The sequence below is a fragment of the Bubalus kerabau genome, chromosome 2, assembly GCF_029407905.1.
Source record: "Bubalus kerabau isolate K-KA32 ecotype Philippines breed swamp buffalo chromosome 2, PCC_UOA_SB_1v2, whole genome shotgun sequence".
Classification (NCBI taxonomy): Eukaryota; Metazoa; Chordata; class Mammalia; order Artiodactyla; family Bovidae; genus Bubalus; species Bubalus kerabau.
In genome coordinates this window covers 194,777,599-194,804,235 of record NC_073625.1, presented here as the reverse complement: position 1 = coordinate 194,804,235, position 26,637 = coordinate 194,777,599, and the positions used below count along the sequence as shown (strand labels likewise).

Below are 26,637 nucleotides of genomic sequence, written 5' to 3'. Positions count from 1 at the left end.
ACTGGTTGATGGCATGACGGTATGTACACCTGTCTATCCGAAGAACACAATACGATTGGCTGAAAAAAACTAAGAAATAAATTCACCAAGTTGGCTAGTTTCCAAATTCTGCAAATTGATAGTTTCCGATGTGGCAACAGTCATTAAAACAGTGTAAAATAATCCCATTGAAAATAGCAAGAAAAATTAAAAAATACATGTATAAAATATCTAATATATTTAAGATACAGTAAGGATTTATGTAAGAAACACAATCCAATGCTTAGGAACCTAAGTGAATGCTTTTCAGTCACTGAAGAAACCACCACATTTTCAGACTGGAGGAAGCCCGATTGTGTGAAGATGTCACTTCCCCTGAAATATACAATAAATGAGACCTAATACCAACAGCCCCTGTAAGAGTTTCTTTAAACTTTGTAAATGATTCTGAAGTTCACCTGGAAGAAAACCACCTGGGAAAGGTAGAAAAATTCTGGAATCGAAGAGTGGTTATGAGGCTAGGGTGGAAAACATGGTCCTGCCAGATAAAGGCATAAAGCACAGGAGCTGGAAGGTGTGGCCCTGGCACCATGCACACAATTAGTGGAGCACAATAAAGTCCACATGGACTCGTGTGTCCAAAGGTTTAACTCTACGTTCACTGACACAGCAGCTCCGCCACAGGAGATGCACCTTACACAGCCACAGGAAGAAAGACACCTGTTAGAACCTGCTTTAGAACTACGAAAAACCGGAAGTGAACTAGTCTAACAATAAAGGGTTTCAAGATCTTGTCCATCCCTATACAGTGCCCCCTCACTCCCTTTTTTCCTTACACACACACACACACACATACAGGAGACACAGCTATACGTGAACTGTTCAACCCACCTTTTTTGCCCCTCTACTTTATCTTGAGTATTTTTCACGTTAGTAACTACAAGTCCACCTCAGGTGAACGCTGCTGGTCATCACACTGTTGCATCATCCCCTACTGAGGGCGGTCATTCCCAATGATTCACTATTACATATATCGAAATGATGTAGAGTCTTAGAGTTCTCTTTGTGTTGTATTTTTATTAGGTTAAAACAAATATACAGTGATCACACACTAACCATCTGATCATTAATCACTTGGGAAATGCAAAAGATAAAGGGAGATATGACCACACTCCTACCGATAAGCCAAAAACAAAAAGACTGCCATATCCTGTGCTCTTAAATTGGGAGAATTAATATTGTTAAAATGGCCATCCTACCCAAAGCAACCTACAGATTTCATGCAATTGCTATTAAGATATCCATGACATTTTTTTTTCATAGAACTAGAACAAACAATCCTAAAATTCACATGGAACCATAAAAGACCCTGAATTGCCAAAGCAATAGGGGAAAAAGAACAAAGCTAGAGGTTATCAGCCCCTCAAGACCTCAGGTTATACTACAAAGCTATCGTAATCAAAACAGTATGGTACTGGCACAAAAACAGACACAAAGGTCGCATAGATCATAGACACATAGATCAATGGAACAGACTAGCAAGCCTAGACGTAAATCCTATGCCTGTATGGTTAATTAATCTAAAAATATAGAGGAGGCAAGAGCATACAATGGAAAAAAGTCTCTTCAACAACTGATGCTGGGAAAATGAGACAGGCACATGTAAAACAATGAGATTAGAAGATCACCTCACACCATATAAAAATAAACTAAAAGGGGGTTAAAGACCAAAATGGAGTAAATGTAAGACCGGAAACCATAAAACTCCTATGAAAGAACATAGGCAGAACTCTAGGACATAAACCATAGCAATATTTTTTTCTGGATCTAAGGAAATAAAAACAAAAACAAACAAATGGGACCTAATTAAAAGATTTTGCAAAGCAAAGGAAACCATGGACAAAACAAAAAGAAAACCTATGGAATAGGAGAAAATATTTGGAAATGATAGATTGACAAGGTGTTAATATTCAAAATATACAAAGAACTCAAGACAACTCAATATCAAAAAGAAAAAAAAAAACTCAATCAGAAATGGGCAGAAGACCTCAACCGACGTTTTTCCAAAGAGCACATACAGGCAGCTAACAGGCACATGGAAAAATGTTCAACATCACCAATTATTAAAGAAATGCAATCAAAAGAACAATGATATCCCCTCACAACTGTCAGAATGGCTATCATCAGTCGGATATCAATTGTTGGAGATGATGGGAATAAAAGGGAACACTCATGCACTGTTGGTGGGAAAGTAAACTGGTGCAGACACTACGGAAAACAGTATGGAGGTCCCTAAATTAAAACTAAAAGTAGAATGACCATATGATCCAGTCATGTCTACTCCTGAATAGTCAGAAAAAATAAAAGCGTTAATTTAAAAAGATACAGGCACCCCACTGTTCGCAGCAGCACTGTCTACAGCAGCCAAGACACAGAAGCAGCCTGACTGCCTATCAACAGATGAATGGATAAGGAAGGTGTGGCGTGTGTGTGTGTGCTCACATGTGCACACACACAATGCAATATTTACTCAACCATAAAAGAGAATGAAATTCTGCATCTGCAGCCATGTGGATGGACTGAGAGAATATCATGCTTAGTGAAATAAATCAGAGAGACATCATATAATACAAATATTTTATGATATCGCTTATATGTGGAATCTAAAAAATAATACAATGAATGTATACGCAAAACAGAAAGTGAAAGTCACTCAGTTGTGTCCAACTCTTTGCAAGCCCATGGACTATACAGTCCATGGAATTGTCCAGGCCAGAATACTGGACTGGGTAGCCTTTCCCTTCTCTGGGGGATCTTCCCAACCCAGGGACTGAACCCAGGTCTCCCACTTTGTGGGCGGATTCTTTACCAGCTGAGCCACCAGGGAAGCCCCAAACAGAAACAGACTCACAGATATAGACAACAAATCATTGAAGGGATTAGGGAAGGTGTGAGGGACAAAGTAGGGGTATTAGATTAAGAGATACAAACTATTATGCATAAAATAGATAAGCAACAAGGATATATTATATAATATAGCACAGGGAATTATAGCCATTATTGTATAATAACTTTTAATACAGTATAACCTGCAAAAATACTGAATCTCTATCCTGTACACCTGAAACTAATACTATAAATCAACTATACTTCAATTTAAAAAAGAAAGACTGCCCATACCAAGTGTTGGTAAGAATATGGAAGAACTGGAGTTATTATAACTGCCGGTGGTGTGTAAAATGATATAGCCACTTTGGAAAACAATTTGGCAGTTTTTTAAAATATTTACCTGCCTACTGGAAGCAACCCAGTGTCCATTCATAGGCAAATGACCAAATAAATGGTGTATATCCATAAAACTGTACTCAGCAGTAAAAAGGAATAAACTATCAATACGCAGGCCTTGGATGACTCTCAGGAGTTTTGCTGAGTAAAAGCAGACAGACTGTGGAGTGGGGGGAGGCAAGGCGAGGGTGAAAAAGAACATATGCTGTATGAGTCTGTTTATATAAAATTTTAGAAAACGCAAACTAGTTGAATTGTAAAGGAAAGCAGCCCAGCCGCTATCTAGGGATGGGGAGAGGGGATGGAGAAGGGACCACAGAAGGCTGTGGGGAAACTTCCAGGGATGGATGCACGCTCGTTATCTTATGTGGGGAAGGTTCCGTGTGCACACGCTCAGTCCTGCCCCACTCTTTGCGGCCCCACAGACTGTAGCCCGCCAGGCTCCTCTGTCCATGAAATTTTCCAAGCAAGAAGACTGGAGCGGGTTGCCATTTCCTCCTCAGGGGATCTTCCTGACCCAGGGATTGAACCTGGGTCTCCTGCACTGCAGGCAGATTCTTTACTGTCTGAAACACTAGAGAAGCCCTCGTACTGAACTGAAGATCAGAACTCATCAATTAAGCACTTCATAAACGTATAGCTTATTGTACAACAAAGCTATTTTTTTTTTTTTTAAAAAAGACCATTAAAAAAGATAAATAAATGGGAACGCTTGTATTTGGCTCAAACACAAGCTTGAGTGCTGGTGTTCATGTTCCATCGGTCATCCTTTTCGAAAAATAGCCCGGCTTAACTCATTTCCTTCTGTATTAGTTTGCCATAACAAAATGCCACAGTCTGGGGGGCTTCAACAACGAAGTTTCTCACTGTTCTGGAGGCTGGAGGTCCAAGATCAAGGTGCCAGCTGATTCAGTTCTCCTTCAGGTTTGCAGAGGTGTCTTCTCACTGGATCCTCGTGTGGAGGGAAGAGAGCTTGCTCTTCTGGGAAGGCCACGGTCCTACTGGATTGGGGCCCCACCCTTATGACCTCATTGAACTTTACTTATCTCCTGAAAATGCCAACTCCAGGTACAGCCACACTGGGGGTTGTGTTGACATGAATTTGGTGGCGGGAGTCAGGGTCGGGGGTGGGGGAGACACAATTCAGTCCTGGTTTCTTAGCTTTCATGACAGTATTTAGAACATGTAAGTGAATCACAGGCCCCTTGCTTGTCCATACATTCCATTCTGCTAGATGAGCCTTTTCTTTTTTTCAGATGAGCTTTCATCATTAGCTTACTGGAAGAATAATTCACCTGCCCAAATCTGGACTATTTCCATCCCTTCAGTATATCTAAAAAGAAGACTAGCCAGAAAAAGAAAAAAAAATCCTTTGCTCAGATGTAAAAGAGAGTACCTCAGCTATAAATTATTGCAAGTGCATCAGACTCCTTTCAGCAAAGAGAAACGCTCCTTTCAGAAGGACTATGTTGTTGGCCTTATGGTGTCTGAGCGGCTCACAGCGAGGCCACGCTTTCGACCCCGAGCAGCAACATTCCTGCCAGTTCTCAGCTCCCCAGGGATACCCTGGGGTGGGAAGGAGTCAGTGATGCCACCTGGGCCCCAGGACCTCCCCCACCAGTGAAAAATGACAGAGCAGTGGCATCATCTTCATGACCAGGGACGGGAGCTCTATCAGCTGTGTCTCCTAAACCCCAGCGCTGAGACCATGAGAACACTGCCAGAAGCAAACGGGCCCTCTGCTCACCACTCTCCTGCAGAGGATCCACTCTGTCAACAAGCGAAGTGTCAATAATTGCCAACATCATCAAATGCGGTCTCTTCTCAGGAGGCATTTGGGCTCAGTCTTTCCAGTATGACCTGGATACCCCACTTGCCTGACCCCGTCCACCCTCAAGGTCACCCCTCCGGACAACAGCACAGGTTGCTGGAAGATGACTAAAACAAACACCCAAAACCGAGACGCCATTTCTCTACAAGATGGGGTCCCAAAGGTGAGTTCACATGATGGAACCAGGCATCACAGGGCTGAGGGGGGGGCTCCTGGCCCTACTTCCAGCTCACGTGCTAAGCAGAGTCTGGTGCAGTAGGGATCACGGGCAGCAATGCCAACTGTGTCTTAGTGGAGAGAGGACAGGTTGGGGAGGAGGACTGGGAGGGCCCTCTTGGGGGAGACACATTGGGAAGCCCAACCTGGAGGGCTGACCTTCCCTAAAAGACACCCTACAAACAGTGCCCACTAACTGGCTGGTGCAGAGCTGGTGAGGTGCTATTGGGTGGGCACAGGTTATCAGGCCCATCAGTGGTCTGAAAGTGTGTTCCCCAGTATGATGGTCTTAGGAGTGGCCTTTGGGAGGTGATGAGGTCATGAGGGTGGGGCCTTTGGGAGGTGATGAGGTCATGAGGGTGGGGCCTTTGGGAGGTGATGAGGTCATGAGGGTGGAGCCCTTGTGAGTGGGATTAGTGCCCTTTTATTATGAAAAAGGCCCTGCAGGGCTCACTGCCCCCTACCATGTGACGACAGAACCAAAGACGGCTGACTGTGAACCAGGAAGAGGGCACTGGCCAGACACTGAGTCTGCCTGCACCGTGACCTTGACTCCAGCCTCCAGAACAGTGAGAAATAAAATGTGTGTTGTCGATTAGCCCCCGGGCTGTGGGATGGTTACAGCTGTGTCCTGAATGGACAAAGGCGGTCAGGAAGGCTGAGACCCAGAAGTTCCGGGCATATCTTGGATCACCACACACACAGGAGAACTGCAGGTCTTCACGGTACTCCAGGGCAGGAGAAGAGATGAAATAAAGAACACTACCCTTCCATGAGGCATATGACGAAAGCCATCTGAGCTTCCATGAGAAGCTTTCATGGAAGCTTTTTTAAAATGTTGATCTGTGGAGAGACGATCTGTATTTCACTATTACACCCTGTTACATGCTGAACTGTGTTCCTAAAATTCATGTATTGAAGCCCTGACCCCTGGTACCTCAGAATGCAGATGTGCTGGAGACGGGGCCCTTAAAGGGGTGACCAGGGTAAAATGAAGTCATGTAGGTGGTGTCCAATGTGACTGGTGGCCTTATAAGAAGAGGAGATTAGGACACATAAACCACAGGGAGGAGGACATAGTGAGAAGCAGCCAGCTGAGTCAAGGAGAGATGCCTCAGAGGAAGCCAAATCTGCTGACACCCTGATCCTGGACATCTGCCTCCAGACCTGCAAGATGCTTCACCTGAACTAATACTGTTTAATAGAGAAGTAATTCATCAGGGTGCAGGTAAATATCAGGATCCAGGTGACCTCATCAAGTTTTCAGGTAGAAGAGGTCTTGGAGCTCATCTATAAAGAGTCAGAACGGTTCACCTGGCCTCTGAGTTCCAGCCACCTTCCTCTCATCACAACAAAGAGGCTCTGCTTTAAAAAGCAGGTACTTGTCATTAAGCAGTAAGACTTTAGAAGCTGAAACATGGAACACCCAAGACCTACATCCCTTGCTATTCATGCCACCCACTTTCAGGCCATTTTGTGAAACAGTAGGATATTGCATAAAAGCAGCCAAAAGAGGGTGGCTCATTTAGGAGCATTACAACATTTTTTTTTTTTTTTTTGTAAAAGGTCTTAGTTTATTCTCTCTTTCATGAAAAATCTGCACAATCACCACAGATACAGTCACTGCAGAATCTCTATTCCTTCTGTTGTCCAATCTCCAGCTCACTTTTTCTTGCCAGCACCAACGTTGGCCTTTGCAGTCCCCCTGACTTTCTTCATTCTGTTCTTGCGTTCCTTTCGCTGTTTTCTTGAGGTATTTTTCTTCTCATATAGGCCATGTCTCGCAAGCCTGTGTTTGGGCTCATTCTTCTTTGCGTAATCCAAGGAATTGTAAATCATGCCGAAGCCAGTTGTCTTGCCACCGCCAAAATGCGTTCTGAATCCAAATACAAAGATGACATCTGGTGTGGTCTTGTACATTTTGGCCAGTTTTTCCCAAATTTCTGTTTTAGGTACTGTTGCCTTTCCAGGGTGAAGAACATCGATGACCATTTGTTTCCGCTGAAGCAGTTGGTTGGTCATGAACTTCCTAGTCTGGATAGTTACCGCGTTGTTCATGATGGCGGCTGATCGTCAAGCAGCCAGGGAGGAAAACAGGACTTTTTTTTTTTTAAAGAAGTTTTACCGCAAAGGTTTTTTCAATGTACAGAGTTTAAATAAACTAACCTTCATTTCCATAATTAAATTTACAATCCAGGCTTGGTATGGTGATTGGGTTCCTAAGGGTTCAAAATGAACTTGATTAAAATTCACCTTAAAATGATCAGTGAAAGGTGACAGCTTGTAGTCTCAGACAAACTATGAAGCAAAAATTACTCTATTCAGGTTGATATACATAACAACTACAAAAGATAAACTTTTCCCTAACAGAAAAAAATTTAAAAATTGGTACTGAAAGCTTAGCAAGTTTTAGAAATGATACACTTAGAACCTGTCTGTAGTCTGACAAACAAGAGACCTCTTGGGGCTCGGTTTTCTCTTGTCAAGAGTTGAGCCAGAGGCACTTCTGCTGTGAGACCATGGTTTATGTTTTAGAACCTGCGATCATCTGCTTTCATTAGAACACAACCTGACCTAACTTTGCAACCTAAAGACCACGATACTGCTGCTTCTTGCATCATAAAGATTTTTTTTTAATTAACTCCTCACTAATTTACTCACTGAATTTCTGTATCCATGCAAGAGTCCATGCAAGAAATTTGACCGTCACTAAAGCCCTAAGAAAATTCTTTATTCACATCAACTCCTACTCCTTGAATGCAGTAGTTGTGGGTCTCCCAGAAGTGAGTGATTGCTAAGCTGCAGGAGGCTTGTTCCCTCCAGCCCCTTCCCAAACCCTCTGTGTCCAGTAACTCCAATCCACCCAGTGCTGAAGCTGCCCCCTCCCTCCTGCAGGCTCCCATGATCAGGCTCCCTCCCCGCACATCAGCCAGAGGCATTCCTCTCTGGGGAAAAGGCAGTGATGGGTCACCCTGCTCAAAGCCTTCCTGGGAGCTCAGTGGCACCCCTCACTGCAGGATAAAGCCCCGAGACCTGCCCTGGAAGGAGGGCTCCCTCTCCTCCTCATCTCCTATCACCTCTCCTTATCCAGCCATGCCTGTCCCCTCCTGGACCTTGGACTCAGGCCCGAGCCCCAGATGGCATCCCTGCCAGCCAGCGCGACACTTCCGGGCCTCTGCTCAAAATTCAAATGTCACGTTATCAAAGAGCCGTCTCTGTCTGAGCGAGTGCCCTGTCCTCCCTCCTTGCTACCCACTCTCACGGTTGATTTCTCTTCTTAGCATTCAGCACCTGACGTCACGTGTTTATTTGCTGTTTTGTCTGCTGCCAGCAAAGCCTTATGTTCCATGGGAGCAGGAATCAGGTGTTCAACGTCAGGTCCTTAGCACCTAAGTGTTCAGTATATACCTTGGTTCTACTGCTCTATCAGTTTGCCGGAGGGCTTCTGTAACAAAGCGCCAGCCACAGGGAGGCTACGGCCACGGAACTGGGAGGCCAGGAGGCTGAGATCAAGGAGCCGGGCTGAGATCAAGATGTCGGCAAGTGTCAGCAGGGCTGGTTCCCTCCAAGGCTGTGAGCGGGAAACCGCTCCAGGCTGCGCCACGGCTTCCAGCAATCTCAGCATTCCTTGGCTTCTATCCGCATCAGCCTGGTCTCTGCCTTCACCCTCGCAGGGCGCCTTCCCTCTCGGCATCTCTGTGTCTGCGTCCAACTTGTCCCCTCTTACAAGGATATAGCTATCATGTTGGATAAGGACTTCGTTTTAACCTGGCTGTCTCTGTAAAGACTGGATCTCCAAATAAGGCCACACTCTGAAATACAGGGGGTGAGGACACGTCAATTTCCAAGGACACAATTCAACCCGTAAAAGCCACTTCACTGCCACCGGACATGGCGTGAGTTAGGTAATTTCACCAGCAAAAGGGGGCTGATCATCAGGTCTCCCTCATCTGGCTAACAAAGAAAGCAGAGGGGCATCCCTGTCTTCTCTGTGAGCCACAGACTCAGACGTGAGAGGAGCCAAGGAGGCTTGGGGGCTGGGCCGCCCTCTACCACCTGCCGGCTCTGATCAGGCACAGGCTGTTTAGTCTGGGTCCGGCCTCAGGCCATGCTGTGCGCCTGGACGAGGATGCACGCCAGGCCCCTGGCCCATAGTGGGCTCTCTCCAGATGTCCACTGTCATCGGCAGGGCTGCAGGGGGGACAGACAGCGTCACCCTCATCTCCCCAACACTGAGCAAGTTCGTGCAGCGGGCAGCTCACCCTCATCACCCCATCATGGCAACAGAGAACAGGAAGCAGGAGTGAAGAGGACCTGAGAGTGGGGTTACACGGAATTGGGGGGACAACTTTTAACAACGAGCTGTCTTTTCAAACTCGCATCCTCACGGCCCACGGAGGTCACACAGGGACATCTGATGGATGCTCAAATGCACGCTTTCCAGTGGGAACCCGTGGTCTCCCCGCCTGACCCAAGGGGCTGGCTGCTCCCCAGTCTCTCTATCACAGCCTTTCAGCTCCTCGAGCCCCCAACCCGGGAGAACCTGCAAGTCATACTCGACTCTTCTTTTTCCCTCGCCTTTCCCATTTGCTCTAAGAACAAAGCCTCTTGGCCATACCTCCAAAGTATATTCAGAATCCAAGCCCTTCCCCATGGGCCTCCTAACTGGTCTCCCTGTTTCTGCCTGACCCCACCCAGTAGAGCAGCTGGAGATGGTTCCAGGACCTAAAAGGGAAGACAGGCCATGCCCACTGCTGGGCAGCCTCCCCAACTCAGGGGCCACCCTCAGATGCCAGCTCCAAAGGACTGGCAAGATGAGATGCCCTCCCTACCCCTCTCCTCTGCAGCCTCCTTTCCTATCCTCTCCCCATCCCTGCTCGGTGACAACCTCCCCAGCCTCGGACACACTAGAGCCTCTGTGCTTGATCCAATGGCACCATCTCATCTATGCTCACCATGCACTGCCTTCCTTACCATTCCCACCACACTCATCACCCACCAACAAGGTGTATCTTTCATTCCCCATCCAGCTTCCCCACCCCCACCAGAATGAGGGCAGGGTCTTGTCAGTTTGGCTCTCTGCTGCACCCTGGCGCCTGCTGTCACTTTCTAGGCACTCAGACGGCCACTGAAAGAAGGAATGGCTAACACGTCCAAAGCTCCTTAAAGAAAGACACAACTGTACTCAATATCCTGCATTTAAAAGGCAGGTTACAATGATTCAACATTTTTGAAAGCTTTTCTGGCACACTGAAACAAAGCCTGGTTCATAGGATAACTCACTGCTCAAGAACTGCATTTTTCAAGTTCATAATTTTACCTACCTCAAAATAAACATGTTCTGAGCTTGCCTGGTGGCCCAGTGGTAAAGAATCTGCCTGCTTATGCCGGACACATGGGTTTGTCGATCCCTGCTCCGGGAAGATCTCACATGTCTTGGAGCCACTAAGCCCATGCACCACAACTATTGAGCCTGTGTTCTAGAACCCAGGAACTGCAACTACTGACGCCTGCGTGCCCTAGAGCCTGTGCTCTGCAACAAGAGAAGCCACCACTACACGAAGCCTGCACACTGCAACTAGAGAAGAGCTCCCGTTCACTGCAACCAAAGAAAAGCCCATGCAGCAAGGAAGACGCAGCACAGCCAAAAGTAAATAAATATATGTGTGTGTGTGTGTGTGTTCCTAAATAAATGGAAAAATACTCTTGTGTTCATGGATTAGAAGACAATATTGTGCACATGGCAATACTTCCCAAAGCGATCTACAGAGTCCGTGTAATCCCTATCAAAATCCCACTTGGCTTTTTTGCAGAAATTGACATGCTGATCCTAAAATTCATACAGAATGTCAAGGAATCCCGAACAACTCTGAAAAAGAACAACCAAGTTCAAGGACTCTTACTTCCCCATTTCAAAACTTACTACAAAACTACAATAAACAAAGTGGCATAAGGATAAACATATAGATCAATGGAAAAAGAGGAAAGTCAAGAATTAAACATCTCTCTATAGATAACTGATTTTCAACAAGGATTCCAACGCCCTTCAAAAGAACAGTCTCGTCAACAGATGGCTTTCCACATGTAAAACAACTAGATTTCCACGTGAGAAGGAATGAAGTTGGAGCCTCCTCAAGCCATGTAAAAAAATTAACTTGGTCAGCATGGCTATCATCAAAGAGTATAAACAATAAATGCCGGAAAGGGTGTGGAGAAAAGGGAATCCTCCTACGCTCTTGGTGGGAATGTAAATTGGTACAGCCACTACGGAGAACACTATAGAGGTTCCTTAAAAAACTAAAAACAAACTACCATATGATCCAGCAATCGCATTCCTGGGCATATATCCAGAGACAAACATAATTTGAAAAGAAACATGCACCCCAACGTTCATTGCAGCACTATTTACAACAGCCAAGACATGGAAGCAACTTAAATGTCCATCAACAGATGAATGGATAGAGATAATGTGGTACAAGTATACAGTGGAGTATTACCCAGCTGTGAAAAAGAATGAACTGATGCCATCTGCAGCAACATGGATGGACCTGGAGCTTATACTAACTGAAGTACATAAAAGACAAGTATCACATAATATCACTTACAAGTGGAATCTAAAAAATAATACAAATGAACTCATTTACAAAACAGAAACAGATTCCCAGATTTCACAAACAAAGATATGGTTACTAAAGGGCAAAGGTAGGGGGAAAGATAAATTAGGGTTAGATAATTAGGGAAAGAAATTAGGATTTGGGGATTAACAGATACATGCTACTATCTAGATACTAAATAGATGATGAACAAGGACCTACTATACGGCACAGGAAACTCTACTCAATAATCTGTAATAACCTACATGGGGAAAGAATCTGAAAAAGAATGGAATACGTAGATGTATAATGGACACACTTTGCTGTACACCTGAAACAAATATTGTAAATCGACTGTACTCTGATATAAAATACAAAATTAGATTTAAAGAAAAAAAATATTTCCAGAACATTAGAATGCTTGCACATGCCCAAACCTACACTCCTTCCATCTGAAACATTTAATGTCTCTGGTTATATACCATAATATGGTCAATGTGTTTATTATATACTTTTTAATTGCATTTATCATGTATTTATTTCATATCATGTATTTGTTTATCATATTGTTTGCATTTCCCAACCATAGATTGCTTAATTTTTAATGTCTGAATTGCATATGTGCTATGAGGTAATTTTATTCTTACTACAAACTCAATATTCATCTATGAAAAACAACAACAACAAAAAACACAAATTAACTCAAAATGAATCAAAGATCTAATTGCAAAAACAAAAATTAAAAACTCTTAGAAGAAGAAAACACAGGGGTAAATCTTCTTGATCGTGGAATTGGCAATGGTTTCTCAGATATGCACCAAGAGCATAATCAACAAAAGAAAAAACAAATGAGACTTCATCAAAAATTTTAAAATGATGTGCATCAAAAGACACGATCAAAAACTGAAATGACAGCCTAAAGAATGGGGAAAAAACACAATCTGCAAATCATAAATCCTGTAAGGGACCAGAATCCAGGATATAAAAGAAACTGTTACAAATCACAACAAAAAGACAAGTAGCATAGTTAAAAAAATAAAAATACTTGAATAGAAATTTCTCCAAGAAAGATATACAAATGGCCAACAAGCAAGTGAAAAGATACTCAAAATTTTAGTCATTAGGGGAATGCAAATCAAAACCCTAAGGTATGTAAGATATACCGCTTCACATCCACTAGAATGGCTATTGTCAAAAAAGAAAACCACCCTGAAAACTGAGAAGGAGAAGAAATTGGAGCCCTAATACGTAGCTGGTGGGCATGTGAAATGGGGTAGCTACTGCGGAAAACATCTCGATGGTTCCTCAATAACTTCAATATAGAGTAACCACGTGACTAATCCCACTCCTAGGTATACTCCTGAAAGAAACAAAGAGAGGTGTTCAAACAAAAACTTGTACACAAATATTCATACGGGACTACTCAGAAGAGCCAACTGAAGAATGGTTAAACAAAATGGGGTCTGTTCATACCCCGGAACATTATTCAGCCATAAATCAATGAAGTACTGATACAGGCTACAACGTGGATGAACCTTGGAAACACAATAAGTGAAAGAAGCCCGACACAAAAGTGCCACATTATCGTACGATTCCTTTTATATGAAATATCCACAGATACAGAAAGTAGATTAGTGACTACCAGGGCCTGGGTAAAGACAGAAATGGGGAGGGTTTCCCTTGGGGTGGTGAAAATGCCTGGGAAGTAGACAGTGGTGACGGTCATACATCATGAATGCACTAAAAGCCATGTATTTTAAGATGGTTGATCGGGGCTTGGTGGCTCAGTGGTAAAGAATCCACTGCCAAGGCAGGATACAGGTTCGATCCCTGGTCTGGGAAGATCCCACACACCACAGAGCAACTTAAGCCTGTGCGCGGCAACTCCTGAGGCTGTGCTCTAGAGTCTGGGAGCCACAACTACTGAAACCCTTGGGTCCTAGACCCCGTGTTCTGCAACAAGAGAAGCCATCACCATGAGGGCCTGTGCAACTACAGAGTATCCCCTGCTCGCCGTGATTAGAGAAAAGCCCACCCGCAACAAACACCCAACACAAACAACAAAAATAAAAAAATAAAATGGTAAAAAAAAAAAAAAGTAAATTTTATGTTGCATGAATTTTAACTTACCTCTCCCCAAAAGTATGGTATTATTAGATTCCAGGAGAGTCAAGTACTAAAATAGTAAAATACGTAGAAGAACTGGACCATGTCCAAGTCCCACTCCAGGGCATCTCGCTTTCCCCTAAAAAAGCAGCTTACCTCTGTGCAACACAGTGAATATTACCTTCAGCCAGAAAAGTCCTAAGTCAGAGCTCTGCCACCAAATCATTCTCAAGCTCTTATTTGCTGTTTTATTATATGTCTCCATCCCAGCCCTGGGGGTTCAGACAATAAAGAATCTGCCTGTGATACAGAAGATGAGGGTTCAATCTCTGTGTTAGAAAGATTCCCTAAAGAAGGGATTGGCAACCACTCCAGTATTCAAGGGGAATTCCATGGACAGAGGAGCCTGGTGGGCTACATTTCATGGCGTCACAAAAAGTCAGACACAACTGAGTGACTTACACTACCACTTTCCTCCCAGCCAGCACCAGCCACGGGGTTCACATGTTGTAAATACACTTTGCAGAGACTACGCAGCTTCCTGGGCACTATCTGCAATAACCGCCCATCTCCTCTCTGCCATCTGTGGGTGCTGAGAGCTGCTTTCGGGCGGTTGGTGCTGGACAGCTGCCCAGGTGCCGCCCCTGTGGTCAGGCTGCCCACCTTCTCTCTCCCCCTGGCTCCCTGAAACAGTAAGTGGACAAATTCTCTCCAGCGAGGTTTGTTTGAGCCCCCCTGGTGTGTGTGACCTGGGGAGTGGGGACCCCCCCGACTCGGCTAGCCACCTCCCAGCACCCATACGTCACTCGGGCTCCAAAGTCAGGTGTCACACCCAGGAGCCCAGGTAACCGGCAATAGAACCGGGCACAGCCTCTCGGAGCCCAGGTTATCGTCTTCCTAAAGGTCACAGTAATCACCCTCCTTCTGGGCAGGACGGAAATAAACAAAGGTCCCCATCCATGGCACACGAGCTCAAGCCCACAAGTGATCGGTTTTGGTCTCCTTAGACCCAACCCACTTTCCCTTGTCCAAACACACACACACACAATTTCTGGGCAGATTTCCATAACTGCTTCATCCTTTATTCTCCTAGGAGTTACCAGTTAGCAGTAAAATGGTGGAAAAGATTAGAGAAGGAAAAAAAAAAAAAGCCATAAAAATCCTGAGCAGTACAGGAAGGACAATTCATCTTTGAATAAATGGATCATTTATAAATTTATCTTGTTTAGAACTAAATATTGAACTCTAAAAAAAAAGTTCAGCTGTTCTGTGGACTCTATCCACACTATACTGTGTGCTCAGAAAGAAAGGGCTGGAAGAGGAGGTTCATACGCTGATAGGTTAATAGCAGGTGTAATTCGGGTGACAAATTAGCGGCGGTTCTTCTTATCTGATGGCTGTAATCTGCATGCAGTGTAATATTAAAAAGACAAGTCCTTGAAACAATAAAAGGACAGCTGTGTGCCCGCCCCCTGCCCCCACACTGCAAACACTCCCAGCCCCACATACCTTGTTGAGCTTGCCCAAGGAAGATATGAGATCCGCCCATTCACTCGAGGACTCGAAATTTCTTAATGCCTTTTCTATCACGGAAGAGTAGTTTCTGTATCTGTAATCATTCAACAGCTCCTGCTCCTCTGGATCCATCTTTCATTCTCGCAGCAGAAAAGGTATCTAAGAGGGAATCAGAGGACAAACAGATGCGGCAGCTCTTCGAGGATGTAGTGTCCCCAGCCCACTGCCCCGGAGGCCACGTGGCTGCAAACACTCTTGTACCCAGATGGGCTGGGCGATCCAACTCAAATATTTACAAGGCCGCTGAGCCAGGCACTAGGGGACATAAAAGATAAATGGTTCTGGCGCCTCCTGGACTCTGAGGGAGACAAATGGATGAAGCTGAAAGAAGGAACACGCTAGGGTTCCACTTAATGGACAAAGTGAACTCTAGGAGCGAAACTCACCAAGTAGCTAACTGCGTGTTGTTGCCAACTGCTAATTCTGAATGCACGTGGTTCCTGCCAGCATGGGGCATCTACTAGCCCTAAGGAAAAGCAGATCTGTGTCCTAACTGAACAGTTGGTTTAGCACCCAATCCTTTACAGATAGACTCCAAGAGAGGACTGTAAGTATTCTACAAGAAAATCAGGTGGGGGAAAAAAAAGTTAAAAAGCCCAAGGATCTAAGCGTGACGTGTCTGACGGCAGTGGTGTCCGAAATCCACCACATGACCGTTCATTTGCGTGTGGGTGTGCTCAGTCATTGTCTGACTCCCCACGGACTGTAGCCCACCAGGCTCCCTTGTCTGTGGGATTTTCCAGGCAAGAATACTGGAGCAGGGTCTTGGTGCAGGGGATCTTCCCCAATCCAGGGATCAAACCCACATCTCCCACATCGAAGGTGCATTCTTTACTACTGCACCACCTGGGAAGCCTTGACTGTTTATTTTCTAAGTAGTGGTTACCTGCCTGGCCCCCGACAGGGTGCTGCCCCCACGGCGCTATGTCTCCAGGCGAGGAGGCTGGATGGAGGCGTTACACCAGGGCCCAGGTGGTTGCCCTTTTCTTCTGGCCCTTGTATATTCTTTTTCTCCCCTGTGGCTAGATGCATTCATTATACATCAGCCACTGCAGCCGCTGCAAAGCCTGAGGCAGCGGTGGTAGAGTGGACTCCTCTGGCCTTTTGCCTTCCACCTTTCCCCTATTTTATGCCTCAAAACAAAGGTTTGATGTTGGAGCTGAAGCCTCACCTTGCAACCCAGGGGAAAGAGCCATCTTTAGGGCATGACTTCCATGCATTAAGTGGAAGGAAAGCATCACACCAACCTTGGACACTCTGCCCCTGGACTTACTGCTTTCTGCATGTTAAGAGTTGAGTTTAAGCTGTTAAATCAAGTGTTCTGTTACTCACAGCCAAACATGATCCTGACTTATGAGCCTACGTGGTATCTCAATAGCTCACGCTCTAAAAGGAGAGAGAAGCATGGAGTAATGGTGACGTGAGTAAATTCCCCCGAGGTAGCGTCAGTTTGCTAACCAAACTGCGTGTCATCAATCAGATAAAAAGGCAAATATTACTTCACAGAAGAAACTGAGCTGCAGGGACAACGTGATCTTTAAGACTCAATTTTTCGTTTCATAGCTATGGGGAAGTTTTAAGACCCTCCAGATCTTATCCTCTTCGCTTTCTGATTGCTCCGGGCCCCCTGTGATAAGGCCAACACAACTGACTTTCAAATCATCAACGCCAGTGGACTCGGCTTCCTCATTCCCCTCCCAGGAGGACGGTGTGGCAGGCCACTTCCTCCTCCTGCAGACAGCCTCCTCTGGGCCGTCCGCCCTGTGCTGGCTCCCACCCACCTCTCTGCAGACCCACCCTCATCTACACGCCTGCCAGATGCTGGCATTCCCGGGCAACATGCTTGGGCCCCTCCCACCCTCTCTGTCTCCCCTCAATGATCTATTCCTTTAAGTAATTAATACCAGCTTCATGTTCATGACTCACAGGTTTATAGCCCTCCAAACCTTCCCCTCGAAGACCCAAATTCATGCCAATGCTTCCTTGACTTCTCTACACATCTGAAACTTCGCATGTCCGAAACCAGACTCTCGAGTGTCCATCAACAACATGAGGTCTAGCCATATGATGGCACGCTCCTCAGTGATAAGAACAAAGGGCTGAACATGTTACATGTGGATGCACCTGGAAGATACAAGCTTAGTGGAAGAAGCCGGTCATAAAAGGCCACATATCGTATGACTCCATTTATATGAAATGCCCAGAAGAGGCCAGTCTGTAGAGATGGCAAGTGGATGCATCAGTGGTTGTTTAGGGTGGGGAGTAGGAACAGGGAGTAACTGCAAATGGGCACAAGGGATCTTTTTTATTGGGGGTGGAGGGGGGGCCGGATGGGTAATGGAAATGTGCTAAAAACTGGATTATGGCCATGGCTGCATATCTCCGTAAGTTTACTAAAAATCATTGAATGATATACTGAAATGAAATAATTTTATGGTCTGTAAATTATAACTCAACAATACTGTTTTTAAAAAACCCTCCACTCCTTTTTTCTTTTCCAGCAAATTTACTATAGAATATTGACTATAGCTCCCCGTGCTATACAGTAGGACCTTGCTGTTTATCCATTCTATATACAATAGTTCGCATCTGCTAACCCCAAACTCCCAATCCCTCCCTCCCCCTCCTCCCCTCTCCCTCAGCAACCACAAATCTGTTCTCTATGTTTGTCTGTTTCCGTTTTATAGATAAGTTCATTCGTGTCACATTTTAGATTCCATACAGAAGTGATATCATACAATATTTGTCCTTCCCTGTCTTTCTAACTTACTTCACTTAGTATGATAATCTCCAGTTGCATCCATGTTGCTGCGAATGGTATTATTCCCTTTGTTTTTTATGGCTGAGCAGTATTCTACTGTGCATATACACCTTATCTTCCTTATCCATTCATCGGTCAGTGGGCACTTAAGTTGCTTGTGCAATAAAACCCTCCACTCTTGGAGGGGATATGTGTACACTTTCGACTGACTCAATCGTTGTACAGCAGAAACCAACACAACACTGCAAAGCAATTACCCTCCAATTAAAAATAAACTTAAAAAAAGCCCTCCACTCTTAGAGGGGTATATGTACACTTTCGACTGACTCAATCGTTGTACAGCAGAAACCAACACAACACTGTAAAGCAATTATCCTCCAATTAAACTTAAATAAACTTAAACTTAAAAAACAAATAAACTTTAAAAAAAAAAGCCCTCCACTCTGGATTCTACCTGCACAGCACATTCCCTCTCCAGTCTTCCTTTCCTCAGAAAGCGGCCCCTCCACCTATGAGACCTCTGACGTTGTCCTGAACTCTTCCTTCTTTTTACCAGCCACACTGAGCCCAAGTCCTGTTAGCTCATTTTCCAAAACACCCGTGGATTCTCCACTGAGTGAGTCATCTTTCTCCTGCAAGCTTGAAGAAACCTAAGGCTTCTCCTTCAGACTCTTGTCTCTCTGCTCCTGTGCGTACTTTCACACACAGCGCTCCAAGTCCTCTTAAAACATAAAACACTTCCCCACCATGTTTAAACTCTTCCCAGTGGGCTTCTCTGGTGGCTCAGAGGGTAAAGTGGCTGCCTGCAATGCAGGAGACACGGGTTCGATCCCTGGGTCAGGAAGATCCTCTGGAGAAGGAAATGGCAACCCACTCCAGTACTCTTGCCTAGAAAATCCCATGGACGGAGGAGCCTGGTAGGTTACAGATCATGGGGTTGCAAACAGTCGAGCAATTTCACTTCATTGAGTCTATATATAGTAAGCTCTCACTCCCTTCATGCCCAGCCCACTTCTGGACCTGCAAGGCTCTACCTGCCTCTCTCCTTGCAGCACTCTGCTTGTCCTAATTCATCCTTTCACAGGGCTTTTGCACATGCTGGACCTCCCTGCAAAAATACACTGCACTACGCATAGGTACACAATAGGACTGTTGGCTCATTCCTGGAAAAGCCTGTCTTTTTTTCTGAAAAAATGTTTCATAGTCTTTGAAAAGAATAAGGATGGTAATGAGAGTTGTAGTTTGTTTTGCTGAGTCAAGACATAAGAATTTAGTACATCACAATGGTCTAAGTGTTTTTTTTTAATTCCAGGAGATTTATAAGTCTGATATCCCATATTTCTGAACCACTGTAATACTCCATGCAGCCTGTTCTCTATCAGGTGTCAAAGCACTGGGGAAAGAAACAAGAACAAGGCAGGGTTCGACTCTCACAGTTCAGAGCCTAATACAAGAGGAAATGCCTAAACATGTAATTTCAATTTAACGTGGCATGGAACTTCCCTGGCGGTCCAGTAATTAAGACTCCTTGATGCCAATGCAGGCGGCATGGGTTCCATCCCTAGATGGGGAACAAAGAGCCCACATGCCTCAAAGTACTGCCAAAAAACTGAAAATACAATAAAAACTAAAGGATACATTTAAAAAAATTAATGTGCACACAGAGTGATGGAGGGTGGGCTGATGTATCAGAGTGATGCTGGCAAGAAGGGCAGAGGGAGCCCAACGAACAGCAGAGAAGTCCTCAAAGTCCACAGGTGTGGGCGCTTGCTAGAAGGAAGAGAGCCTTGTCAGTGACAGCATGCGTGTTTAGGAGGTGGGACAGCCAAGGGGCACCACTGCTCATGGGAAGCAAGGTGTGAGCCCAGTAAAAGCGGGTAACTGGAACAGTTCAATGTTATGGTTGGTTGTAAGAAGAAAGCCTCCTTGATGTCACTAACAGCACAGGTGAGAAGTTTGGAAACAGTCAAGCAAGCTCTTTTATTTCAAAATATGGGGCACCTGCTGCTATGCTTGTAAGCAAGACTCCTGGGTGGGCTTGGTAAACCCATCATTTCTGCATGTATTTCTCTCATGCCACACACAAGAGTCCTAATAGATGGGTATCATCAACTTCCAGATGAGGATGCTGGGATTGAGGCCTTCCAAAAAAGGTGCCAGGGTCCCAAGGCAAGCAACTGGCAGAATCAGGATTCCAGTTCAGGCCAGCCAGATGCCACAGAGCCTTGACCACATTACGCCACAGGTAAAACTCAAGAGTACAACCTTTATAGAGCTCTCCTGATAATGATTTTGCAATCTCCTCCGGATACCTTTTCTGTGAGAGACTCAATAACTCAGTAAGACTGAGTATGACAGCCTAGTAACAATTACACTCAAAGGAGCAGTCCTATAAACAAGGACATGGGGCCAGATGAATCCGCCGGAAAAAAATGGAAAACTCTCAGCTGGGAATCTCTCACCTTAACCACGCTTAATTTCTTAGAAAAGCAAGCTGAAGTGAAAAATCAAACACCTAGATCCAAAAGAAGTTAGTTTTAGAAATGTTGACATGAAAGACCTGTTTCTGAGATGAAAACATAAAAGTGAAAAAAATGTCAAAAAGTCACACCTCTCATGAGAGAGACCCATTTATCGATAAATAATGATCCTCTGCCACAGCACAGAAAAAACACTCATCTGCAAGCCGTTTAATCGACTCTAGGCCACACATGATTTTGAATGGGGTCTTTCAGAGTGGTAATTAGATTGTAGTGGAAAAACATGAGGCGTACAATGGGAGCCAGCTTTGGCGGGGAAAAGGCGCCTCCACTTTCTTACCAAAAAAAAAAATCCTACCAGGGTTCTCCCGAGGGTAGGGCAGCTGTCCCAGATCAGGGGAAACACCTGAGGGTAACAGCCTCCATAAGCAGGGCACAGAGATGCTTTAAGGACCATTCAGGGCGTCAGCAGCCGGCGGCGAGACTGCAAGACGACGCAGGCGGGCCGAGCGCGCACTGCGGCTCAGATTCCCTTCTCCAGAGGGCAGTCTGGAAGGCTTGGGGTGGTGGCGGGGGGTGGTCTTTCTTCCACGGGGAAAACCTTCATCTCACAAAAGATTTCAATTCCTAGCCCAGCTTCCCGAGTAGGAATGGGAACCAAAACAAAGCCGCGCGCGGCTCCAGCATCCGCCGGCGGGCTGGCGGGCCGTGACCCACCTGACCTCCACCTGCCGGACTAGAAGGCCGCGCGCGCGGGCCGGACCTGACTGCCTTCGCCGCCGGGAGCCGGGGGAGACCTGGGAGTGGGGGTTGGCGGCCCCTGGGGGTAGGGTCGGAGGGTCCCGGGCCGGCGCCCCCACGCTCACTGGCGGGGGCTCGTTAGGGCCGCCCCCGCGCTGCTGCAGTGCGCGCTCGGCCGAGCCACCTGCATGCAGCCCATGCGCGCCCTCGAGGCACCGCCCAAACCCCTGGGCACCGGGCGAGGACGCCCCCGCCGCTCGCGGGTCCGCGGGAAGAGACGCCGCCCGGCTCCCTCGGCTTCCATCTGGCAGACGAGCGCGCGGGCCCCACTTACCAGCGGCGGCGGCTTCTTCCACGGCGGGCACGCCCACGAGAGAGGCGCGGAGGAACCGGCCTGGACGCCACGGGTCGAGCGGGTCCGCCGGTACCGGGGAGGAAACGCCGCGCCCGAACCCCAGCTGCAGCGGCTCCGGGATACTGGGGCCGGCCGAGAGGCGGGTCTTTGGCGGCGCCTGGGGAGGGCGTGGTTTGTGAGGGCGTGGTCTATGGGGGCGTGTCTAGGGGCGGGTCCTCGACGCCTAGGGGTGGGGCTACGGGCGGAGATCCTCTGAGGACGGGACGGGGCCAGCGTCGGGAGGTGGGGCCCTCGAGGAGTGTGGGCGGGGCCAAGGGAAGAGCCCTCGGCGCGTGAGGGCAGGGCCGAAGGCGTGTCCTCGACGCTAGGGGCGGGGTTGCAGGGCGGTCCCTGGACTCGGGGCGGGGCCAGAAGGCGGTCCCGGTGGGTGGGGCGGGCTCAGGGAGGAGGGTCCTCTGCGCGCGGGGGCGGGGCCTGAGCCCGGGCCTGGCAAGCGCCGCGCTTCCACCCGGTTTTCCCCAGGGTCAGGGAATCAGCCCGGGCCAGGTGGAGTTTGGAGTGACAGGCAAGGAGAAACTGTTGCACCCGAGACCGGTGGGGGTCCGTGGCACCTGGCCATTGGGACCACACCCCAGAGCCTCGGGGAGGAAGCGGAGCAAATCCTTCCATACATGCTCGGGCCGCAGGAGGTTTGGGGGACCCTGGCTAAGGTGCCCCACCCCAGCCCACAGGCTTCACTTTTCCCATCCTTGGCATCAGAGGAGGTGAGGGAGATAATTCCTACAATTAGCTTCTTTACGTAGCTCTGGCTCAGGAAGGAGACCTCACATCAAGCCTAAAGTGCATTAATATTTTCAGATTTCAGAACCCCTAACCGCTTTCGGGGGCCTTCGGGACCCACACAGTCCAGACCTACCCGGCCTGGCCTGACAGCCTCAGGGCAAGAGGCGCCTGATGACCGGGCTCAGGCAGAGTTCACCTGAGCACCTAATGACACCAGCTTGGGGCTCCCAGCCAACCAGAGCAGTGCCACCTGTTGATTGAGGTTGTGGTTTTTGCAGAATCAAATCTAATCTGGGGCTCATAAATACTAGGCCATCCGTGAAAGAGTCTGAGGGGATGGGAGTGGGGGGGTCTATGAACACGCTGTAATTGGGTAGAACATGTTGTGTTTATCTGTGTTTCTGGAGAAAAGGTATAGAATTTGTATCACATTCCCAGGGGCTCTATCTCCTCACCCAAAATACCAATAATATTTTAATAGTTTGAGATGCTGGACCTCTGGCCCAGCCAGGCTTATGGTTCTGATCTTCCATCTCCATTCCATCCATACCAAGTGTCCCAGATGTAAGCCCTCTAATAGTCAGTTCTAGAAATGGTCTTAAAGTGAAAATAGAAGAAAACTAAAGGATTGAGCATTTGGCAAGACAAAGAATGAATGAAAATTGATTTCCTAATGAAGATGTGATAAACTCCATTTTTACAGAAACAAAGTTGACAAACATATGAATTTCTTTTCTTTTTTCCTTTTTTTTTTTTAGGATCCTCAAATCCTACCACTTTCCACGTTACGTTGAACTAACAGAGATAAGGTGGCTTCCCCAGTGGCTCAGTGGTAAAGAATCCGCCTGCAGTGCAGGTGACATGGGTTCAATCCATAGGAAGATCTCCTGGAGAAAGAAATGGCAACCCACTCCGGTATTCTTGCCTGGGAAATCTCATGGACAGAAGGAGCCTGGCTGACCCTAGTCCATGGGCTCGAAAAAGAGTTGGACCAAACTTGGCGACTAAACAATAGCAATAAAGATAGAAGAATTGCTTGTATCCACTGTTAAGAATAATCAGTCTGTCAGTGCCAAGACCACCTTGTACAATTTTGTTTTAATGCATTTATATAAAATAATACATGTGTCTTGTAGTTCAGTCACCTAGCACTGAAGAATGCCAGGGGTGTGGAAACTTAATTTAAATGAACGGTAACAAATCAGGATAGTATAAACCCTTAAAAGAAGAACTCCATTTATAATCAGGTTGGATGGTAAATGTACAGCATTAAGATTTGAACCTTTCTTCTTTTAAGGATCTGTTTACCTGGTTCCAGTTGTCTTGTCACCCTTGATCTACTACTGAGCTATGTTCATCTGTTTCAGTTCAGTTCAGTTCAGTCTCTCAGTCGTGTCTGATTCTTTTCGGAATCGCAGCACGAATCTCAGCACGCCAGGCCTCCCTATCCATCACCAACTCCCGGAGTTCACTCAGACTCACGTCCATCGAGTCGGTGATGCCATCCAGCCATTTTATCCTCTGTCATCCCCTTTTCCTCCTGCCCCCAATCCCTCCCAGCATCAGAGTCTTTTCCAATGAGTTAACTCTTTGCATGAGGTGGCCAAAGTCCTGGAGTTTCAGCTTTAGCATCATTCCTTCCAAAGAAATCCCAGGGCTGATCTCCTTTAGAATGGACTGGTTGGATCTCCTTGCAGTCCAAGGGACTGTCAAGAGTCTTCTCCAACACTGCAGTTCAAAAGCATGAATTCTTCGGTGCTCAGCTTTCTTCACAGTCCAACTCTCACATCCATACATGACTACTACAAAAACCATAGCCTTGACTAGATGGACCTTTGTTGGCAAAGTAATGTCTCTGCTTTTCAATATGCTATCTAGGTTGGTCATAACTTTTCTTCCAAGGAGTAAGCGTCTTTTAATTTCATGGCTGCAGTCACCATCTGCAGTGATTTTGAAGCCCCCCAAAATAAAGTCTGACACTGTTTCCCCATCTATTTGCCATGAAGTGATGGGACCAGATGCCATGTTGAGTTCATCTGTTTAAGATATGTAAATAGCCTAGGTACCTTGCATAATAATACTTTAATTAGGGCACTTCAGATTCAATTTAAATCAGAACTGTAAGCCTTTTGACAATAAAAAGCGCTCTATAAATCAGAGGAAATGACATTTTCTGGCTCAGGCTTAGTGTTTAGTGTTAGTCGCTCAGTCCTATCTGACTCTTTTCGACCCTGTGGACTGTAGCCTGCCAGGCTCCTCTGTCCATGGGATTCTCCCGGTAAGAATACTGGAGTGGGTAGCCATTCCCTTCTCCAGGGGATCTACCTGACCGCAGGCTCAGGCTGGTCCCCCCTATTAGGGAGATCGGCCAGGGAAACACATTCTGAGTCTCCAGGAGCAGATACTGGTGACTCCCTAAGCCAGTTTCTTCTCCACCCACCTGGGTAGGAGTCTTGCATAGTTCTGTAGTTGATGCTGTGCCCACGTTGTGTTGACTTGCAGGAACAAGTAAACCTTTGTCGGGATCATCATTATCACCTGTTTCATCTCCGCTGCGTCACTGTTCGGGCTCTTGACCTGTCACAGTCCTGTCGCAGTTCAGTAGGTGAGGGTAAAGGTGATGCTGTGTTTGGGTTCCCCACACAGGTGTCAACCTGGAAAACTGAAAACGTGTGACAACCTGAAAAGTGTGTCACAGAGCAGCCGATGTGGATGGGATCTCTGGCTCCATTTGGTGCCTAAAAACACATTGTATGAGATAGTTCATTTAAAATATGCCACTTCAGGGAATTCCCTAGTGGTCCTGTGGTTAGTTTGCCACAGGGGAACAGATTGCTCTTTAGTTGGAGAACTAAGATCCTGCAGCATGCCCAAATAAATAAAAAATATAATATGCCACTTTGTTTTCCTGCCTTTTATTTCTATTCTATGCATTTCTTTTTTCCCCCCCTTTTTTAAGAAAAAAAGCTTTTTATTTTGTATTTGTTGGGGGGGGTCTTCCCTGGTGACTCAGCAGTAAAGAATCCACTTACAATGTAGGAGACACAGGTTCAGTCCCTGGATCAGGAAGATCCCCTGGAGGAGGGCATGGCAACCCACTCCAGTATTCTTGCTTAGAGGATCCCATGGACAGAGGAGCCTGGTGGGCTACAGTCCCTGGGGTGGCAAAGAGTCAGACATGACTGAAGCAACTCAGCACTCATGCAGGCACATAGCCTATTAACAATGCTGGGATAGTTCCAGGTGAACAGCGAAGGGACTCAGCCATACATTCACATGTATCCATTCTCCCCTAAACTCTCCTCCCATCCAGGCTGCCACATAACATTGAGAAAATTTCCCTGTGCTATACAGCAGGCCCTTGTTAGTTATCCATTTTAAATACAGCTGTCCATCCCAAACTTCCTAACTATCCCTTCCCGCTATCCTCCCGCTCAGCAACCACAATCTCATTCTGAAGTCTGTGAGTGTGTTTCTGTTTTGTAAGTAAGTTCATTCATATCATTTCTTTTTAGATTCCACATATAAGGGACGTCATACAGTATTTCTCCTTCTCTGTCTGACTTAGTTCACTCAGTATGACAATCTCTAGGTCCATCCATTTTGCTAAAAATATGCCAATTTAAAACCATATTTCATTTGTCTAGTTCATGGAAAAGTTCACATAGAGGCTGGATTGGGGATCTAATAATCATATAGCTTACAAATCCTTTAGATTTGATGTATCATTTCCTCTAATTTTTACACCAAAGGAATTGCCTGTGATCTTTAGACTCATAGTAGTGAAGTTTGATGTACCAAGTGCTAGGCATCAAGGAATTTTGTGGTCAAACAGTCCTGGATACAATTCTGACTTTTGGCTCTTGCGATCTTGGAAAGTTAATCAGCCTCTCCAAACCTTTATTTATTTGAAAAATGACATTAAGAGCTAC

General features: G+C 46.2%; 2 protein-coding genes and 1 long non-coding RNA gene across 7 annotated transcripts in view; 1 reads left to right on the top strand and 2 right to left on the bottom strand.

The window, feature by feature from the left end:
- Positions 1 to 26,637, bottom strand: part of DOP1B (DOP1 leucine zipper like protein B) — a 171,527-nt gene that overhangs the window by 107,174 nt on the left and 37,716 nt on the right. The window contains exons 2-5 of one of the 4 annotated variants that reach the window (XR_008710794.1): positions 21,902 to 22,044; positions 15,520 to 15,684; positions 14,167 to 14,282; positions 13,250 to 13,264 (exon numbers count right to left, since the gene is read on the bottom strand). Coding sequence is in view for 1 of the 4 variants with exons in the window: in XM_055569915.1 (XP_055425890.1) it covers positions 15,520 to 15,657 (138 nt within the window). In the remaining 3 variants the exon portion in view is untranslated. Of the gene's footprint in view, positions 1 to 13,249; positions 13,265 to 13,898; positions 13,914 to 14,166; positions 14,283 to 15,095; positions 15,415 to 15,519; positions 15,685 to 21,901; positions 22,045 to 26,637 lie in introns of those variants that run through there. The other 3 variants (XR_008710795.1, XR_008710793.1, XM_055569915.1) reach the window with 3 other exon arrangements.
- Positions 6,909 to 15,659, bottom strand: LOC129644309 (40S ribosomal protein S24-like). Its single transcript, XM_055569914.1, has 3 exons — positions 15,520 to 15,659; positions 7,478 to 7,530; positions 6,909 to 7,377 (listed from the first exon to the last, which is right to left on the bottom strand). Exon 3 carries the CDS (start codon positions 7,367 to 7,369, stop codon positions 6,974 to 6,976), a length of 396 nt encoding a protein of 131 aa, XP_055425889.1. The 5' UTR covers positions 7,370 to 7,377; positions 7,478 to 7,530; positions 15,520 to 15,659; the 3' UTR covers positions 6,909 to 6,973.
- LOC129644311 (uncharacterized) lies at positions 22,398 to 23,746 on the top strand. Of its 2 annotated transcripts, none has more exons than XR_008710797.1 (2): positions 22,398 to 22,686; positions 23,464 to 23,746. It is a non-coding gene; the product is annotated as an uncharacterized LOC129644311 (long non-coding RNA). The 2 variants fall into 2 exon arrangements; XR_008710798.1 differs by lacking the exon at positions 22,398 to 22,686 and adding an exon at positions 22,786 to 22,967.

Bases quoted from the DNA above. Each gene is read 5' to 3' on its own strand.
- LOC129644309 (XM_055569914.1), bottom strand. From the start codon at position 7,369: ATGAACAACGCGGTAACTATCCAGACTAGGAAGTTCATGACCAACCAA.